The following is a 22,131-nucleotide window of genomic DNA, read 5'->3' on the forward strand; positions in this document are numbered from 1 at the left end:
GGATATCATATCTTAGGCCTTATGTGTTTAAGTTGAAATATGCAGAACACCTAAATTCACCTTCCAAGCCATTCTCTAAGCATTTTAATTTTTTTTTTGAAATAACGGGATTTCAAAACTACCTTTTGAAAAGGCATAAAACATATCTTTTTTTGTCCCTTTTTTCACTGTATATAGTTACAACTTATTAAGATATTATTCTCAGTTAAAAAAAAATTGGCGCTTCCAGCACCAAAACCGGCAAAAACAGGCAGTTAAACTTCTGAACCCCTACCTAACCCCCTGACAGACCCCCCCTCTATCTCAGCTCCTGTTACAGATAGAGACGTAAAACTTTTTTCTGGTTGTTCATGTGTATTTTTAGAGAATTACTTTTTCTAGTCATAGCGGTCAGACCGCTACTTATCCAATTTTTAGCAGCCAGCCGCTAAATATTAAAACAGCTGTAGAGCGGCCAATTTTAAAGCTAAGAAAACCAAATTTTATGACAAACTATTATTTTTTATAATAAAAAAATACCTTTTCGGACCATCGCCAAAAAACGACAAATAACGGAAACTGCTAATTTTGGCAGTAAAACGGCGGTTGGCGGCGCTAAATAATATTTTTATCTGTTTATAGTTACAACTTATTAAGATATTATTCTCAGTTTAAAAAAAATTGGCGCTTCCAGCACCCAAACCGGCAAAAACAGGCAGTTAAACTTCTGTATCCCTACTTAACCCCATAACAGACCCCCCTCTATTTCGGCTCCTGTTACAGATAGAGACGTAAAACTTTTTTCTGTTGGTTCATGTGTATTTTTAGAGAAAATTACTTTTTCTAGTCATAGTGGTCAGACTGCTCCTTATCGGCTTTTTAGCTGCCAGCCGCGAAATATTAAAAAAGCTGTAGAGCAGCCAATTTTAAAGCTAGGAAAACCAAATTTTATGACGAGCAATTATTTTTCATAACAAAAAAATGCTTTTTCTGACCATCGCCAAAAAATGACAAATGACGGAAACTGCCAATTTCGGCGGTAAAACGGCGGTTGGCGGCGCTAGTTTTATCTGTTTATGATCACAATAAAGACTACATACAAAAATTGGCTGGTCTAGAGCTGTTTTAGAATTCCGCTACTGGCAGCTTAAGAATGGCAAAACTACAGGTAGGAAATAAAAAATCAGTTAAAAATCGGTCAAGGATACTAGCACATAAGAATCTAACTTCGTTTTCTTTCCATGATCCAGAATTTTCTATGAACAGTTAAATTTTGAAAATACATCTTGCATTTGAAAAGGAAAATAAGAAAGATAATATGTAATAGGATGGAAAAGATCATATTGATGTTTTTAATAATTATGGAGATGTGACATCCAAATTTCAAAATTCTTTGAACGTACGAACAAGACTCTTAAAGAAATGCTTCGCATCTAGTCCACTTACTTATATTCTCTATAAATTTAACACCATATAAAACTTTGATCTAAATAATGATTGACAAGCCCAGAGATAAGGGATGGGAAACATAGGAAAATATTATTTCAGGCCTATTTCAAGCCTAGGCCTAAAAAACCAGTTTTGGGATGACGCAGTGGTTCGTCCTAAACGCTAATAAAAAAGCTGTGTGTGTGTGTGTAGATAAAGTATAGAATCAAATTCAGGTAGCTAGTTTAAAGTAAAAAACATAACTTTTTATAAACCTATATATTAATGGCTTTTGTTAAAATGAAGTTTTTTCTCTCCCAAAATTTTTTATCTTTTACTTTGGTAATTTGAACTGTCAGAAAGCTATCGTTGGGTTTCCCTCAGACAGATTTTAGTTTGTATTATTAGCATTTTTATTAATGAGTAAAAATTTTATTTGAAAATTTCATTGCTAATTAAAATTCAAAATAAATAAATAAATATGCACTTGGGTAACATTCTATCAAGTTCTTTGGATACTATAATGTAATGATATATCTGTACTGTGTTGTATTGTACAAAAATTAGGGTTAAGGTGTTGTATCAATTCCATACTAAATTTTTAAAATTCAAAATACAACATCTAATTTATAAACTACCAAATGAAAATTCGTAGCTACCTTCTTTCCAAAAAAATAATCCCGTTATTTTTGTTTTTTCTATATGGCCCTTTTTTAATGTTTAACTCTAAGCAGATTTAATAATTAAACTAATGTGATCTAACACCATTTATATTTATTTTTTCGCAGCAGACGAAATCATTATTTTTTCTAGAATTGTCTGCTTCTAAAATTTCCGCCATCTGTGATTGGTGATTGGTTGATACAAAACAAGCCCAAATCACAGAACACTATTGGTTTAGAGCGGCAGCCAATATGAGCCGTCCGCCAGTAAGGTCATTAAATTAGGCAAATGGTAAAAGTTGCATGATCCCTTTCAAAACCAGGCCGAGACCTAATTTATGGCCAGGTTTCTTATCCCTTATCCCTGGACAAGCCATAGTAATTATCGCGCGCACCTCAGGCACAAGACACAATTACTCTGGTCAGCACTTAGGCACTTTTTATGTATTTTTATGCATTTATTAGTCTATTCTTACCAATATAATACCATATATGGGTAATACTAGCCTAATCATGGTAATCTGTATGTGATTGAATATTGTTATATGCTTATATAAAACATCATATCTATTGTTAAAGTAATCATGTAACCATTATGTAATACTAAGTATACCTATAGCCATAGCTTCATTTACGTCACAAGTTTAACATACAAACACTTTATTAAACAGACAAGGACTTAGATCCTGGTAAATAGTTGTTGTTATAACTTGCACCTCTTAAGATATCTCAGTTATTCAGTGACTCTCGAACTATCAAGTTCTCCTGGCTTAAAGGTAATGATCTTAGTTAATTTAGCATGCATTGTAGTTTAAATTTAGGTCCCTTAGTACTTAGCATGAATTGTGCCTAGGTCTTATGTTAGAGATCTAACACTATGCACAATTGAATGCTTTGGACTTAGGGCACTTTTCTGTCCTACACTACTTATGTTTATTATCTCCTATCCTGTAAATATTTCATACTTAACTGATTCACTTGTAATGTAAATACACTTTATAAAACCATCTTCCTTCTTAAGTGCTTAATATACTTATATGATATAGATCGAACATCCTAACCAGTCATTTATTCTTAGCTTAAAGCAATATAATACTTCGCGTGGGTATTTGTTGAACTACCACGGGTTCAACCAAATTCGTATTATACTTGTGGGAATAAAAGGAAAAGCATTCTACACTGATAAGCCGATGATGAGAATGTCTATGTGTATTGCAGTAAAAGTAGGATTTAAGTAGTACTCATAGAAGAGCGATCTCCATGCCATAATATTGGACAAGCGCCCCATTAGCACTACCAATTAGATTTTTATATTTTGATTTTGTTGTTAACCCTTTGTAGACAAATTGATAATATTTCTAAATGTTAATTTTTTTTTAATTGTCTGCATCTGGCATCTGACTAAAATAAAAATCTATTACATTAGTTTAAACAATTAACTCTCTTGACCCTTTCCAGACCTTAATCTTTTCCATCCTATTACATATTATCTTTTTTATTTTCCTTTTCAAATGCAAGATGTATTTTCAAAATTTAACTGTTCATAGAAAATTCTGGATCATGGAAAGAAAACGAAGTTAGATTCTTATGTGCTAGTATCCTTGACCGATTTTTAACTGATTTTTTATTTCCTACCTGTAGTTTTGCCGTTTTTAAGCTGCCAGTAGCGGAATTCTAAAACAGCTCTAGACCAGCCAATTTTTGTGTGTAGTCTTTTATTGTGATCATAAACAGATAAAAATATTAATTGGCGCCACCAACTGCCGTTTTACCGCCAAAATTGTCCTTGTCTGTTTAATAAAGTGTTTGTATGTTAAACTTGTGACGTAAATGAAGCTATGGCTATAGGTATACTTAGTATTACATAATGGTTACATGATTACTTTAACAATAGATATGATGTTTTATATAAGCATATAACAATATTCAATCACATACAGGTTACCATAATTAGGCTAGTATTACCCATATATGGAATTATATTGGTAAGAATAGACTAATAATGCATAAAAATACATAAAAAGTGCCTAAGGGCTGACCAGAGTAATTGTGTCTTGTGCCTGAGGTGCACGCGATAATTACTATGGCTTGTCAATCATTATTTAGATCAAAGTTTTATATGGTGTTAAATTTATAGAGAATATAAGTAAGTGGACTAGATGCGAAGCATTTCTTTAAGAGTCTTGTTCGTACGTTCAAAGAATTTTGAAATTTGGATGTCGCATCTCCATAATTATTAAAAACATCAATATGATCTTTTCCATCCTATTACATATTATCTTTCTTATTTTCCTTTTCAAATGCAAGATGTATTTTCAAAATTTAACTGTTCATAGAAAATTCTGGATCATGGAAAGAAAACGAAGTTAGATTCTTATGTGCTAGTATCCTTGACCGATTTTTAACTGATTTTTTATTTCCTACCTGTAGTTTTGCCATTTTTAAGCTGCCAGTAGCGGAATTCTAAAACAGCTCTAGACCAGCCAATTTTTGTATGTAGTCTTTATTGTGATCATAAACAGATAAAACTAGCGCCGCCAACCACCGTTTTACCGCCGAAATTGGCAGTTTCCGTTATTTGTCATTTTTTGGCGATGGTCAGAAAAAGCATTTTTTTGTTATGAAAAATAATTGCTCGTCATAAAATTTGGTTTTCCTAGCTTTAAAATTGGCCGCTCTACAGCTTTTTTAATATTTAGCGGCTGGCCGCTAAAAAGCGGATAAGGAGCGGTCTGACCGCTATGACTAGAAAAAGTAATTCTCTAAAAATACACATGAACAACCAGAAAAAAGTTTTACGTCTTTATCTGTAACAGGAGCTGAGATAGAGGGGGGGTCTGTCAGGGGATTAAGTAGGGGTTCAGAAGTTTAACTGCCTGTTTTTGCCGGTTTTGGTGATGGAAGCGCCATTTTTTTTTTACCTGAAAATAATATCTTAATAAGTTGTAACTATATACAGTGAAAAAAGAGACAAAAAAAGATATTTTTTAGGCCTTTTCAAAAGGCAGTTTTGAAATCCCGTTATTTCAAAAAAAAATTAAAATGCTTAGAGAATGGCTTGGAAGGTGAATTTAGGTGTTCTGCATATTTCAACTTAAACACATAAGGCCTAAGATATAATATCCCAAAAATCTTTTGTCAAAGTCTACTCTACACCTAGCGCTGGCGATTTCATTTTTCACAGGTATAAAATGCATGATTTTAGAAAACTGACTGGCGCTAGGTCTAGAGTAGACTTTGACAAAAGATTTTTTGGATATAATATCTTTGGCCTTATGTGTTTAAATTGAAATATGCAGAAGAGCTGAAAACCTGCACATTACTGAGATATTGTTAAAACCGCCGTGCTACCGTTATCTGTTGATATTTTACATGCCTGGCGCTAGGTCGCCAGTAGAGATAGAGAGCTGAAATTTTGTACATATATTTCTAGGCCCCTAAAGTTACTTTTTAGGTTAGCAGAAGAGTGAAATTCGAGAAAGGGTATTTTCATGAAAAGATCTAATATACATACTATCTAAATTAACCAATAGGAAAAGAGTAGAGGAACAATCCGGCCATATTATTAGTTAGATGGTGTACAGATTTTGGTACGTTATTTCATTATTTTATTTGCACAATGAGTCAGTATTTCTTAAGATAAAAGCTTTGCTTAGTTATATTATATCGTGTACAACAGTTCTTCCTTTGTACAATGTGAAGCATATATGATATGTAAACTATGAATTATTAAATTTCCTATTTTAAAATTAGCTTTCAGGAAATTATATAGTCGAATTTCTTTGTTCTTATCATTGGAATAGATCTTTTATAATTATACTAGCGGCTTCGCCCCTAGCCTCTAGGGGCTTTGACCCAAGAGGTGATCAAAAATTTTTTTTGGCGAAATTCGTAAAAAGACCAAGGAAATCTTCCGCAAAAAAAAATGGGGGGGGGGATTTTTTTGTTTTTGGGGGGGTTAGGGGTGTCCCACCCTCCAAGAAAACAGCCTAAAACCACCACAGGACCAGTAGGTATATTCCCTGAAGAGTAGAATCCAATCGGTTCAGTCGTTACCGAGATCTTAAGGGACGGACAGACAGACGGACAGACAGACAGACAGACGGACGGACAGACATCATTCTACTTTGTATTATAAATTAAACAAAAGTCTTCGTTTGCTTTGAATCCCTTTTTTAGGTTAGTTGGATTACAGGTCCTGATTGACCATCTAGATTTACTATATCTATTACTAGGCCAAAGGATCTTGACAAGTGCAACAAACCGTAAGTGGTACGAGGTAAATCTAAACAGGATGTCCTATTTTGATCCGAGAGACCCTGGAGGCTGTGTGGAGTATACTGATGATATGTTTGCTAATTGTGTGGATGACAAAGTTCAAACTCTTGTGAAGCCAGATATAGGCAGGAATTAATAAAAGATATATTTTTATAAAAAGCGATGCTTTTCTTTAATTAAAACCGGTCCGTCTATCCATACGTCCGTAACAGTTGGGTACAATTTAGAAAGCAAAAGCCAACAAAAACGAATTAATCTTACAAATTTTCTCTATTCTATCCTCGGAAGCTGTCCATAATACGCTGCGATAAATAGATCAATTGAAAATTGATTGCCCATTTCTTCCCTAATTTCCGAAGTTGTACAACAGATAACCCAACTATTGCAAAAGCTATTTTCAGTTACTCCGGCAATGAGTTATATGTTACACAATGAATTTTGATTGGTTGGTTCATTATATTGAGAGTTTAAACGTTTCAACCACTAATTGTAATCAAGTGAAAATGTAAATTTTTGTTGCATCATTTGGGATGAACAACAATTTATTGGCCATTGTCTTATCCCTTAAGATCCCTGATAATGTCCCCTCCATTCCTGGTTAAACCAGTTTCACTTCCTTGATGATGGGAAAATGTGCTCCTACAGATAGATTGTCAACAATAAAGCTGAGTTTTGGTACAAATGTTCCGTACACACACACAATGCTCACTTATGATTTCTCTAGGAATGTAAAATTTATCAATAATTAAACAAGGATGACAACATCCATAAAAGCGAAGCACTGAAAAGGTAAGACAAAAGGGCATTAACACTTGTATGGTGTCAGAACTGAATAATAATAATATAAATGTATTGTATACGATTCGAAGCAAAATTGTAAGTAAATTTGTTGAAAAACTGCTTGTACAGAATAATGTTTATGGACATACTTACATTTTTAGGACTTGAATATAGAGTTGCTTCGCTTATAATATTGTCTCATGAATCAGTATACCAACAAGGATGACAACATCCATAAAAGCGAAGCACTGAAATGGTAGGACAAACAGACATTAACACTTGTATAGTGTCAGAACTGAATAATCAGAATATAAATGTATAAGATTCGAAGCAAAATTGTAAGCAAATTTGTTGAAAAACTGCTTGTACAGAATAATGTTTATAAACATACTTACATTTTTAGGACTTGAATATAGAGTTGCTTCGCTCATAATATTGTACTTTGTTGTCCCATGAATCAGAATACCAAAAATCAGATAAAACGGATAATTAGATCACATAAAAATTTGTTGTAAAAAATTAGAAAATCAACATGTTTAAAATGGACGTAAGGACATTCTGATAATGATTATAGAGTTGCTACGCTTTCTAAATCGTACCTAACTACCACAGGAATCATCATGCAAAGTTTGAAGTCGATAGGACAATTCTAACGTGCCTAAATTAACGTAATAAGCTATCCGTTACGGACGTACGGACGTACTGTCCCTAATTAAAAGCAAAGCTTTTCTTTAATTAGGGTAGGTCCGTCCATACGTCCGTAACGGATAGCTTTTTTCGTTAATTTTGGCATGTTGGAATTGTCTTATCGATTTCAAACTTTGCATGATGATTCATATAACAGTTAGGCACGATTTAGAAAGCATAACAACTCTATAATCAGAATGCCCGCACGTTTATTTAATTCATATTAATTTTTAACTTTTTAGACAACAAATTTTAAAGTGATTTAATTATCACATATACAGGATTTTTGGAATACTGATTCCTAGGACAACAAAGTATAACATTGTAAGCAAAGCATCTCTATAATCAAGTCCTGAAAATGTAAGTATGTCCTTGAACATTATCCTGTATTAAAGCAGTTTTTCAACAAATTTACTTACAATATTTTGACATTTATACACTTATGATAAGATTTTTTAGTTCTGACACTCTACAAGTTTGTCCTACCTGTTTCAGAGCTTCGCTGTGATGGATGTTGTCATCCTTGTTTAGATTTACATCGTGTGTTTAGTTTCCTGATTGATATTGGATCTTCTCTTGGGCTCTGGTTTGGTCTCAGTGTCTTTGGTGTAACTGATCTAGGTAGGAAAAAGACTGGCGGTGATATCCCACAAAGTGACTATCGAGTTCCCAAAGTCCTATAATAAAGTTTTCTTATTCGCCGGCTCAACAACTTTGAGGACTTTCGAATTTGGATTGGTTGGTTGAGTAAGTTGAGTTTTCAAACGTTTCAACCACAATTTTTTAATCTAGAAAATTGGTAATTTTGTGTAAAATCATTTGGTATGTAATAGTTATTTCTCGCATCGTATTATAAACAGCTTTCCGCGGATATAGAATGTACTAGACATAGTTTTTTCGTATGGATGATAACCGGTTCCTATCCACCGGATTCGAATGAATACGAGAAATCAATTTATCGACCATTGTTCAATAAATTCTTATAATAAAGTAACAGGATGTCTATTTGTCTGCCTGTACCGAAGGATCTCGCTAACCGCTGAACCGATCGAATTCTCTATAACAGCGAAGCTTCATATAGGTCCCGGGAAGATTTATAACTGTTTCAAGGAGGGTACCAGCCCCCTCCCAGGAGAAATCACAAAAAAATCGAAAAAAAACTTAAATATTCGGAGAGACTTAACGCAACATAGATAGGTATCGTAGAGACTTGAACGCAACATAGATTTTAAAAACAAAAAACGTTTAAAGTGCCACTAGAGGCCTCTAGGGGCGTAGCCGCTAGTAATTGATTTTTAAGGAATTGTGATATTAAGCAGCTGTAGCAAGGAGAGGTTACAACAACTTTGTAAAAAGAACAATGGAGGACAAAAAGAAGATCAACTATGTAGGAAGAACCATGGAGCTGAAAAAGAAGTTACTCAAATTGAAAATTAATTTAATTTCTAAAACAGACAGTCTGATGTTTAGAAAAAAAATATAATCTAGTGCAATTCACGATGCGATGTAGCTGGAAACTTTTCCACTAAACATTAACTTTTAAGGCTGGTAATCCTTTGTATGTGTTTCCTATAGCCAGGCGCTCAATATGCATTATTTGATCTTAGCTATTCCATATTATTTGTATACCTTTTCTTATGTGTTGTAATGTACAATAAGCCTCTTAGTTGCTAGCAGCCTTTAAAGTTTTTATAATTTTCTATATTAATCAATATCATCAACATTTTACCGTGGATCGTAATCCTTATAATGTTTATTTTAATTTTTATTAAAAAGTTAGAGTATTTTTTTAGTATCATGTTTATCAAAATATCTTATTTACATTCTAACTTTCATGAAATCTTAATAAAATTAATTATATAACCCCTATGTGATGTTGGAATATCATAAGAGAAATGGCTTATATAGAAGTATGATTTGTTTCCAAAAAATTTGGTTCAAGACACATCATAGCAAATTTTCTACAGCCCATGACCAGTTAGGAGGTTTTTATGACATCAGAAATATGATATACTAGCCTACAGCATACGTTGTTCGCTGGTCTGTAATGCTCTTGAGAATATTAAATATTCGTACTGGAAAGGTAGAAGGCTAATGCAATTATTAAGATATGACGAAAAGGCCTCAGGCCGCCTTAGGGTCCGAGTTATTAGGAAAAATTATTATATTATAAATTATAGAGTAGCTTCTCTACTAAAAAATATTTTAGCAGAAAATCTTACTTGAACTTTGTATGTCTGTCTGGTACAAAATCAGAATTATGATTTACTTAAAATTAAAAATGAAAAGCAAATTTGTCTGTGAGGATTTCGCTGACTAAAAAGCATCATATATATTTAATTAACTTTGTCAGTCAGTCCGTCCATTATGCTAAAGTTTTAGTAATTAGATTTTATGGTATTTTATGTTTTAAGTTTACTGTATATATTTCTATTGACATCTAATGTTTTAACCATATTGTCCGTTTATTTTATTAGATTTTTATAGTTTATGGATGTTTGATTGAAATGTCTGTCTGTCTGTCTGAAAGAAACCGTAAAGAAGTAAACGTGAATTTCTCTTCAGTTATAAAAGATCAATGGCTGGAATTAAAAACATCCCCATACTGATGAACTTACTTTGTCCGTCCGTCTGTTGGAATGCTTTGATATGCATCTACTATCAAAGATATTATATAAATTCTATTGTAAAGATTTCCATGTTTATTAGCTTTACTAATGACTTATAAATGATGTCATCCTTGTTTAGCTTTAAAATTCCTAAGAAATTCTATATGTTCTATAATTAATATCTTATCAAGAGTAAGGGCACATCAAGGGTAAACCTTGGTGGGTTAGGGCCCCCTGCAGGAGTTAGGCTTATGCAAAAAAAAAGCTATCCCTTCTAATTTACAATTTATTTCTAAAATATGGAAGTGTATTTTCAATGCTCGATATGCACCCGATATGGGAAAGCACCCTAATCCTCACTTTGGCTGACCTTGCTTTTTTATTAAATATAATATTTTTTACGCGAAGCCCCTCTTTAATTAGAAATGTCCGTCTGAGGGTAAAACATAATTCACCATCTGCTATTAAAGATAGACGGTTTTAATTTTTGAGAATATACCCTATACCTTTAAGCATCCAATATGTGATTTACTTATTCCATCAGCCTGTCGGAAATACCCTGCAAGGCATTTAATTTAAAATGTAAAAATTTTATTTATCAAATTCTAAATTAGATAGACGATCACGACTGATTTTTTCTAGAGAAGATTTTCCTGATAGATGAATATCTTCTCTCTACCTTATTTAGTCAGTTAGTCTGTCTGTAACCCTCCAGATGACATCAATTTCTGTAGGGAAATGTGCCTTTTCTTCTATTGAAAATAGAAGTCTAGCCTATAGTCCTTAAAAGAAAGTAAAAGGATCTCGGTGTGTGTGTGTCTGTCTGTACTAAAAGATCTCTATAAACGCAGAATCGATATGGTTCTCCTTTACAAATAAGCATCCATTATACAATTTACATGGTCTGTCAGTCTATTGGTAATGCTCTGATTGTCATTTGATTGATAGAAAGATGAATTTTTCCCTGGTACAATTTTACAGGGCGATGAGCATCTACTCTGCATCTCAATTGGCCCGTCAGTCTGTCTGCAAAAATATTTTTTTCCACTTTTTTTATGAAGGTTAAGATCTCAATAACTACTGAAGCAATTGGGTTCTCTATTTTAGGTAAGCTTTAAATAGGTCCCATGATGGTATTAGGCTATTTCATTTTCAGATGGTTTTGAGCTGTTTTTTTCTAGCCTGTTTCTGCCCCTTTTAATTGAGAGCCCCTGGATGCTAGGTACACATCCGCTAGTTTAAAATATTCTTATGCATTTAGGATAGAAAGAGATAAATATATTAACTTACACATAAAGATTACTTCGAGTTCAACTACTTACGTTAGAATTTCTGTCCGGCTGATTTTAGTTATTTATTTTATAATAAAAGCCTTTGATACTATGAACTTATTAACATTCTGCCTTAGCGTTTTCTTGTTTTTTAAAAAAAACTCTCTCTAACTTGCTTTTTCTTCCATTTTCTTTTGATTTCTTAATTTAATCTTCAAATACGTATTTATAATAAAGCCATTTTCATTCTTTCAAAAATGCAATTTAAATCACGGAATTTATTTTCCAATATATATTTTTTTATAACCGTCAGGAAAGGGTTAAAATGTTTTTAATTTTTGTTTCAAAATTTGGACACATTAGGGAGGGGCGCTAGAATCAACTCATTTTAAAACTAAGTTTTCTTAAATTTACTATATTATGAATTTAAATTTTCTTTTTTAAGAATAGTAATAAAATACTTCAATATTATGTAAATAGCAAGATGAAATTAAAAAAAATAATTTATTCTTAATAAAATAAAATATTGGGTTTTATTGTTCTGGGCAATGAGAGTTTATTATGGATTATTGGAGCACTATGAGTTTTATACATTTATTCCTTGGAAAACTTGAGCTCGTTTATAGACATTTATTTCCTATATAGATCTGACATGGATCTTGAAGCAATAAAGCAGGCCCTTTTGTAAATGTTAAAAATTGGAAAAATCTATTAAATAAAAGTAATCGCAAATATACTTAGTAAATGATTAAGGTTTTATCATTTAAACTAGTATTAGTGTAAATAAAAACTTTAAAACTTAGCCTAAATTTCTCCATTTGAAATATTATTTGAAACAAGACAGCATCCATAAAAGCGAAGCTTAACAAAACAGAAAGAAATTAATATAAACATAGACATATAGAGTTGCAACAAATGATTAAAGAACAAGGACGACAACATCCATAAAAGCGAAGCAATGAAACGGTAGGACAAACGGACATTAACACTTGAATAGTGTCAGAAATAAATAATCAGAATATAATTGTATAAGAGTCGAAGCAAAATTGTAAGTAAATTTGTTGAAAAACTGCTTGATACAGAATAATATTTATGGACATACTTACATTACGTTACGGACGGACGGACCGACCCTAATTATAGAAAAGCTTTGCTTTTAAAAACATAATGGTTTTTATTTGTTAAATCCTCCTATTATCTCAGCTCCAATTAGAGCTAAAGTCCAAATTTTTTGTGCATGTCCACTAATTGATAATGAATTTCCGACTATAAGACCTGGAGGATCACATCTGGAACCTGAAATTGACTTGAACACCTATATTTCATATAAGGATTTATTTCTAGAGTTTGGTAAGATAAAATGCTTTGTTTAAGTAAATAACATATTTTTGCTCTTTACCTGGATGACCCTGCCAGGTTTGCTGGCATCCTGTGCCTGCCAGAATGGAGATATTCAAAAAATTACAACTCTCAGTTATGTGTCATATCCATATTTAAAAAGTCACTTACTTATAGCAATCTATCTTTCACACACAGAAAAAGAGAAAGAGAAAAACGGCGTTGAACCCTGTATAAAAGTAACAGAATGTCTGTCTCTGTGTCTGTCTGTAGTGAAAGATCTCATTCGCAGTGAAGCTCCAAATAGTTCCAGGGAAGGTTTATGGCCCCAAAAGTTAATTCTAACTTTTTCTTTTTAGAACTAAAATTAAAAGTGACTAATCAGATGAGTTTTTAACCGCAATTTTTTGGGATACCGTAAAGCTTTTTTTGTTGCATAATTAACTAAAAAGATAACCACAAATCTGATAACTTCTGCACAATACTACACCCTATTGCATTCAATAGTGAGGATTTTTTGTCTGCAATGCTGAAAAATTATATATCTAAGAAATTTATGATATCTATTGTTTAATTTCATTATTTTCTACATCTATTGTCTACACAAAGAGAGCAAAACCAAGAAAAAGTAGTAAATGGCATGAAAATTTTTACCTGCCTTCCCCCCCCCCCCACTTCCCTTCACTACTCCTGCTTGTTTTTTAAAGCACTGATTTTTGCCTTGTTTAGTCTTACTGCCTTATTATGGTTAAATCCAGGGATGTAGGGACAGGACAATCAACTATAAAACAATCTTCATTCAATTTTTAATTTGTAAAATACTGCCGTTGATAGTTGGTTAATATATTAAGAGGGATAAATGGTAATAGATTAATTTTATTGGTCATGTCCTCTCCCTCTGGCCCTGGTGAAACCCGGTATGGTAAGACTTCTACCTTACTCCCACCTCCCTTTAACAAACCTCTCCCTTTTATATTTACCGGCAATTTAAATTTTTGAACATAAAACAACACTATCTTTTAAATTACTACCAAAATATAATAGTTTTTGCAACAAATAATGTATGAAATGGAAAAACAATAAGTTTTGGACAGATTGTTATGTAAGAACAAATCGATTTGTTTAAACTCCCTACGTTTATTTTCCCCAATATGTATGTATACTTTGTTGTATATATGATTCAGAATTTATTTAGAGAGAGGGGCAAGGGTGATGGTGACTGGAAGAGTATATTTATACTAGTGATTAAATGGTTGTACTTTTGTCAAAACAAAATGCATGTTATGTCAAGAATTTTAGAAAAAAATATGTTGTGTTTCTATCTATAGAATTTCATAAGAGGGTTTGTTATATGGGTTTCCCTCCCCCACCCCCTTAAAAGTCATTACCCCCCTTATTGTCATTACTGTAATCAAATGTAATTGGTAGACATAAACCCAACATAAACTTTTTTATTGGGTTTGTTTCTTAGCTATTTTTCAGTCAGCCTTCTTAAGAAAAGGTTTGTGCATCTGATTTGTTATAAAATGTAATAATGTTTAAATCAGCAATTCACCTGGGGGGTGTAAAAAAATCTTTAGTGGGTAAAAGGGGATAAGTTTGGCTATCTAAATTTCAGGGGGTGTTGACACGCAATGGTTTAAATCAATAAGAATTAAAAAGATCAAATCTATATGACATAAAACCAACAGAAACCAAAATGGCCGTTACATTTCCCCCTCTGCAAACCACCATTCTTGCTGTAGAAGGGGGGGCCGGGGGGGGGGGATTTTCTCCTCCCACTTCCTCTTCCTTCTTAGTATAAGAGTATACACTAAGAGAGCATGAAAGGGCGTGGATAAGGGGAGGGGGGAATTTCCCCTGTTTAATCCACCTGGAAAACCAAGCCGAAAGGGAGAGAGTGGGTGAAGGGTGAAGTGAAGGGGGATGGGGTATGGCTCAGACAGGTTTCACAGCTTTAGTAAACGTTAAACCACAGTGCTATATTGATTCTCGCAAAAATTTTGCACTAACAAATCAGAAATGTGATAATATATAAAAGTGATCTAAAATAACATATCATAATGTTTAACAGTTACCATATCTACCATATTTCTTTTGGAGAATAAAACGAATGTAAATATAAAATGTTAATAAAGTGAAAATTAAAATTATGTATAATTGTTACAAAATGAAAGTGTTTAATGTTATATTAGCTGTGTTAGTGAACCCAACCTTTGCTTGGATATTAGATATTAACAGAATTAGTAAAAATAGGTAAGATTAGAATTATAATCTTCTTTTAACTACGTTAAATATGATATTAAATTTGTTTTTCAAAGATAATAGTAAAAATGTCATTAAAAACATTATTTAAAATATATATTTATACTTTTTTTCATCATAATTTTGCTTTTCTAAAACTACGTTCGATCTGTATGTCCGTACCGGACAGCTGTAATTGTTGATTTAGACATGTTGGAATTGGATTCAAACTTGCCAAAATGATTCCTGTAACAGATAGACACAATTTAGAAGGTTTTCTAAAATCAAATTTGTCATATCTTCATCTAAAATAGAATTGATCAATGTAACTTATTTAACGGGTAACCTCTAAATATTAGGAAAAGAAATGGCTGTAGATTGATAAACCCTAAGAAATAACATAAAAACAAACTAAAATCAATAGAAATAAAAAAAAAATATCTGAATTTAAAATGGTTTTCAATGTGCAAAGATTCCTACAATTAAATCTTATATTGCAAGGGTAACTTGAAAATATTGGGGAGAAGAAATGGCTGTAGATTGATAAAACCCTGGGAAAACACTTTAAAACAAGCTAATAAAAATATATTTAAAAACAAAAATTAAAATTTACTAGTTTCTGCAATAAAATCTTATAGTAAAAGAGTAATATGAAAATATTGGGAGAAGAGATGGCTGTAGATTGATATAAACCAAGAAAAAGACCTTATAATAAGTAAAGTAAGCTGTAGATTACTAAAACGCTAGAAATATCCTTAAAAGCAGCTAAAACCAACAGGAAATAAAAATATTTATCTGAATTTAAAATGTTTGTCTATATGTGAAGATTTCTGCAATTAAATCTAATAGTGCAATGGTAACTTGAAAATATGGGAGAAGAAATGGCTGTAGATTAATATAACCCTAGAAAAAGACCTTAAATAAGCTAAAATCAATTAATAGGAAATATTTATCTGAATTTAAAATGTTTATCTGAGTGTAAAGATTGACCCTCTGAATGTAATGCTTCTTGAATCTTGTAATAATCATTTTTCACACATGGCCTTTCAATTAAGGGGCGATATTGAACGATTTATGATTTAAGCGAAGCTTTTCTATACTTAGGGTAGGCCCTTCCGTCTTTAAGGGTTAGCTCTTTTAGTTAATTTAGACATGTTAGAATTGTCCTTGGGATTTCAAACTTTACAAGATGATTCCTTTAAAGTGAATTTTGGAATACTGATTCCTAGGATAATGTTTTAAGCGAAGCTTATCTAAAATCAAGTCCTGAAATGTAAGTATGTCCTTAAACATTATCCTGTAATTTTGTTTGAATTTGTACATTTATATTCTGCTTATTCAGCTATGACACTCTACAAGTGTCAATGTTCGTTTGTTCTACCTTCGCTTTTATGGATGTTGGCATTCTAGTTTTTTTTGTTGTCGACTATATGGTATTAACTAAAAGTAGACGTTGCTGACAATTTTGTCTAAAACGACCAAGCTAATATCGCTTGATTAACTTCTACAAGAGACAAAATTAATTTGAAATGATTGCTAAACTCGATGTATATCTTCATGTACTAGAATAGTGTATTTTATTAAAAATAGGTCGAAAAACAAACTGATTCTAAAATATTTTTTCAATTCATTTATTCCATAAAGATAAAGGCTTAGACGTCCCTGTGCCATCCTTGCTTAATTATTTATCATCCTTAATTTGCTCCTTCAGAAAATGTTCCAAAATTTTGGTTGAAAATCATCGAAGTGTAAAAATAATGGATATTTCTACTGTGAGAACAGAAACATAATAATTTATCTTTGTAAGAATATTATTCAATAATATATTATTAAAATTAAAGTATTAATATGGCTACCATTTAAATGTCCCAAGTTGAGTTGTATTTCGTCTATTTTTCGAAAGAGAAATAGACAAAAAGTCATACAAACTTTTATACATGTAAAGTTATTTATCACATTTAATGTGAGAATGTTGCTATTATCATATTCAAAATAAATGCTGTAATAAGCTTTAAAATATTTAAACACTAGTCTCTCATTGGACAAAAAATGACGTCCAATAAGAAAAAGGAATAAAAATATTGGAAAGAAAATTATTTTCTTTCAAAATTAATTCTTGGCATTTTGGAATAAAAAATATAGGAGAAAGAAAATTATTTATTTCAAATTTATTTCTGGTCTTGAAATAATATTCATTATTTTATTTTAATTCGAGTGTCAACCAATAAGAAATAGGCATGCTGTTTTAAAAGTTTGGAATAAAAATTACTATTTTTTGTCAATTCCTTTTTTCAGAGTATAAAATGAGAATAAATTTTCCAACATCATTATTGATTTCTAATTTAACATTTCATACAGTGGGTAATATTTATTTCAACATTTTTTGTCATTCAAAATCAAGTGTCACAAAAATAATAATATTTAACATAAAAAAGAAATTTTTAAAAAAATTTTGTTTTCTTTATTTGTTGAAGATTTAAGCCCAAGCTTTTTCTGAGGGGGGAGACCCCCCTCAACCCCCCCTCTCCTGAGGGGGGAAACCCCCCTCGACCCCCCCCCCCTGACGCTCTCTTCTTTAAATCTTTCATTATTTCTGTAATTTATTCTAACTATCTTATAAATTTCAAAACATGAGATAAAAAGGAAATAATTTGCTGTACATTATTAAAAAATTGTAAAAAAAATTCCAACATGATTTTTAATTTTAAATACAAGAATATTTTTTCCTATATGATATGTTAAATTTAAATACAGGAATAATTTTGTACTGTGGAATTGAAGAAATAAATGCTGTACATTAGAGTGGCTTGATTTTCAATGATTTTCTAATTTTAAATGTGCTACATACATTTTCTGTCTGAACATCATATAAGAGACCAAAAAATGAAAAGAAAATATATTTTAAATAATGGGGAGGCTCGCTGATGCATGTAAACTTTTAGAAAGACACTTGTGGGGAGAATTTTTTTTTTTTTTTTTGGGGGGGGGGCAATTATTTTTCTTTCAAAGTATAGCTTTATGCACCTTCCCAATTTTGTCTTGAAGAGTAGAATAAGAATAAAAAATCTGTTTTTAAAACTATTGATCCTAGCAAGAAAAATCCATAAATAAATTTAAAAACCAAGAGATTTTACATTTAATTTAAGATTTTTCATGCTTGGATGAATATTTTTTAAACCAATTTGATATTCTTATATTAATCAACAAGACAAATTCAAAAAGATGCATAAAGCAATACATTGAAAGAAAAAAAGTTGCACCTCTAGAATAAACTTCTAAAATTTTTAATGCATGGAAACACCTTCCCCCCATTTCCCCTCAAGGACAAATTAAATCTTTTATATTTAGGTTTCTTATATGATGTTTAAACTGTAGATGTTGATTACAAATTCAATGTCCAAAATTTATCCACTCTACTGTACATTGTTATTTACTAAGTATATTTGCGATTACTTTTATTTAATGAAATCTTCCAATTTTTAACATGTACAAAACGGCCTGCTTAATTGCTTCAAGATCCATGTCAGATCTATATAGGAAATAAATGTCTATAAACGAGCTCAAGTTTTCCAAGGAATATTTGATTAAAACTCATAGTGCTCCAATAATCCATAATAAACTCTCATTGCCCAGAACGATAAGACCCATTATTTTACTTTATTAAAAATAAAATCATTTTTTTCATTTCATGTTGCTATTTACCTTATATTGATGTATTTAATTTCTAATCATAAAAAAGAAAATTTAAATTCATAATATGATAAATTTAAGAAAACTATGTTTTAAAAGAATTCGATTGTGGCGACATTTTGTGTGTTCAGATATTAAACTAAAATTGTAATCATCATCATTAACCCTTTGGTGATGGTAATGTAAAGAAAAAAATATAATTTAAAAAAATCTTTTAAAAATAATTTAAATTATTAAATATTTACTTTCTTTTAGATAGTAATGCCGGGTGAGGAAAATAGATTTATTGAGAAATAGATATGCATATAGAAAACTAGCCAATAGGGAGATAATTATATCGAGCCAACTCTAGTAATTTAATATTTGATGTGGGTATAAACATTAGACATAGATGGTCAATCTGACCCCATTTTTTTCATAAAAAGAAACCTTTGATCACTTTTTGTTGTATATGAAATACAGCCTTATAGGCAACATTATTTGCAACTAAATTTTGCAATGATATAATTTTTAGAAAGATAACTTTATTATAAGAAATTAAATTATTTATAACTAACTTATTATATGTTGTGTCATACGCTTCACATTATATGATGGAAGAAATATTTTCTTCAAATATTTCACCCAAGGAAAGCTTTAACCTAATATATTCAACAATTTATAGCTGATACATAATGTAATTAAAATTCCCTTGTGCTGTCTCTAGGTTATCTCTATTGTATAAATGAACGTACAAAAGAGGAGGAGAGAGAGAAGGAAATAGGATAGTGGAAGATGGCGATCATAACTATTCTCAGATATCTTCAAACTAGTTTACCCCCTCTCTTTTTTTCCTTCCCCTTTCAAACCTATAATTCTGGTGTTCATACAAATGCGCCAATTTTTGTTTTATAAATTTTTTTTGAAAATAACATCTGTTTGGTTTTCCTTTGCAATTAAGCTTTTTTTTAGGTACAGGGAAGGTTTTTAACAATTTTGGGAGAGCGTATCTCCACCCTCCCAATTTAAAATCCCCCACAAAATTTTTTTTCTGAATATTTCTTATTAAAACTCAAATTAAAAAGTAGAAGGGCGGTTGACTTATCCCCCTCCCACCTTAAGAACACTTAGAGGCTTCTTGGGGGCGTTCGTTGCCCCTAGTCTTTCTTAAAATAAGAGCTATGTCTTGCATTTTTTTTCAATTAGGTGTTTGATCACGAATTTCATATGGTAAAAATATTTTTCTTATTTAATTGTTATCCTAAAAAGATAAAAGTTATGCTTGAAAATTGTTTTAATAGCTATTATTATATGTTGCATTTTTATACAAACGTGAGAGTTGTGATCACAATTGGCGTAACATTTGTACTCTTTGGCGTCAATGCGTATTTTCAGATATCCATTACTCGCTATCGGAAATAGACAGAAAAGTGAGGGAGGGGGGAGGGGGAAGAAATATAGAGAAAAATAGACAGAGATATTTATTGTTCACCCTTAGATGATGTAAATTTTTTGATAGACTTTTTTGAATTTAAGAAAAAGATAGAGAATGAGACAAAACCAAGTATCATATTTTATTAATATTGCTTATACAAGAAAGGTCATTCAAAATTATTTCACCAATATTAAGGTCAAGTGACAAAAATTTAAATTTCCACCTACTTCGCCCCCAGAGGGGGCAATAGTAGAAGGAAAATTCAAATTTTGATCACATGACCAAAATTGTTGAAATAATTTTAATATCCTTTCTAGCATTCACAATATTACAAAAATATGATAAATAACTATTATATCATAGGTAGTTTTCCGCGGATAGTCAAATAAAAAGCTTGACTGTGCAGTTTAGTTGGTCCCGAGGGGCCGAAGGTTTGAGCCAACAAAACTGAGATTAATTTAATATTTCGTATCTACTTTGACTCTGAAACGGTTTTAATCCAGCGGATATGCAAATTTTCAATGATTTTTGTAAAAGACTTATATTATTTTTTATTGACCTTTCTAAATTAAATTTTCATGCCTCTTTGTTGTTTAATTAATTGTGGTTCCATTGATTTTGAATTGTCATAGGCAATTTGGAAATAATTCAAATATTATAAAACAGATGAAAATAAACTTGATTAATTTACAACCGCTATTGAATCTTAAGAAGGGTTAAGACAATGGCTGATAAATTGAGATAAACCCCAATTACGATAAGCAAAATTACCTCTTATGTAAGAAAGAAAACCTAATACATTTGTTAAAGCCAACGAATAAGAAATTGTTTTTATAAAACTTTGGGTACCAGTATGATTTACATTCTAATGTCCCATCTCTTCCACTTTATTTGATAATTTGAATGTTTAATCAATGTTTACTAATTTCCATGTGTTAAATTTTTCCGTTGGTAGCTTATATAACTATTTTATTGGAAGAAAGAAAGGTTTTAAATCATTCATGAGCTCTCCAGTAAAAATTAAATTGAGCAGCATTTATTTTAAAGTTTTTGTTACGAATTTTAAATTATTTATATTGGCCATAGTTATAGTTATTGAAGTTATTAGCATTTCATTTTAGAATGGTTCAATTGTCTTAAAATTAACTAACAAGGGTGAAAATATCCATACAATCTAAGCTATATAGTTGACATCTATAATACAAAGTAGAACGATGTCTTTCTGTCTGTTTGTCTGTCTGTTTGTTTGTAGCGAAGGATCTCGCTAACCGCTGAACCGATCGGGTTCTCCTTAACAGGGTAGATTCTCATATGTCCCGGGAAGGTTTATAACTATTTTGGGGGAGGGTACCACCACCCTCCCTAGAGAAATTAATTTTTTTTTTAAATTTCTCAATTTTAGAAAGAGAGTTCAACGAAAAACAAACGTCAAACGTAATTTTTTTTTACTTTTTCTTTTAAAATCTAAAATAAGAAATTGAATTATTAAATTCGACTCTCTCCTCCTCAAAAGCCCCTAGAGGCCTCTAGGGGCGTAGCCGCTAGTTTATTATAAGGGGATACTTAGAGCGCTTTTTATATGTCTTAAAACTTTATGCTTTATTATCTTATGAATCACTATTCTAAAATAAAGTTAATGGGATGTGTAATAGATTGATTTAAGAGCTGCTGCTACTCTTTCTAAAATGTACCTAACTTTCACAATTTTAAATTTAGTTTTCAAAAAATTTTACCATTCCAATTGGAACTTT

At 31.3% G+C, this 22,131-nt stretch overlaps 1 protein-coding gene across 1 annotated transcript in view; it reads left to right on the forward strand.

Moving 5' to 3' along the window:
- Positions 1-14,997: 14,997 nt before the first annotated feature.
- stan (Protocadherin-like wing polarity protein stan) overlaps positions 14,998-22,131 on the forward strand; it is a 239,360-nt gene continuing 232,226 nt past the window's right edge. The window contains exon 1 of the mRNA XM_080176342.1: positions 14,998-15,288. Within this exon, the coding sequence (XP_080032468.1) occupies positions 15,185-15,288 (104 nt within the window). The 5' untranslated portion in view covers positions 14,998-15,184. The remainder of the gene's footprint in view (positions 15,289-22,131) is intronic.

This window comes from Acartia tonsa, chromosome 11 (genome assembly GCF_053477335.1).
Source record: "Acartia tonsa isolate MP-2025a chromosome 11, ASM5347733v1, whole genome shotgun sequence".
Taxonomy (NCBI): domain Eukaryota; kingdom Metazoa; phylum Arthropoda; class Copepoda; order Calanoida; family Acartiidae; genus Acartia; species Acartia tonsa.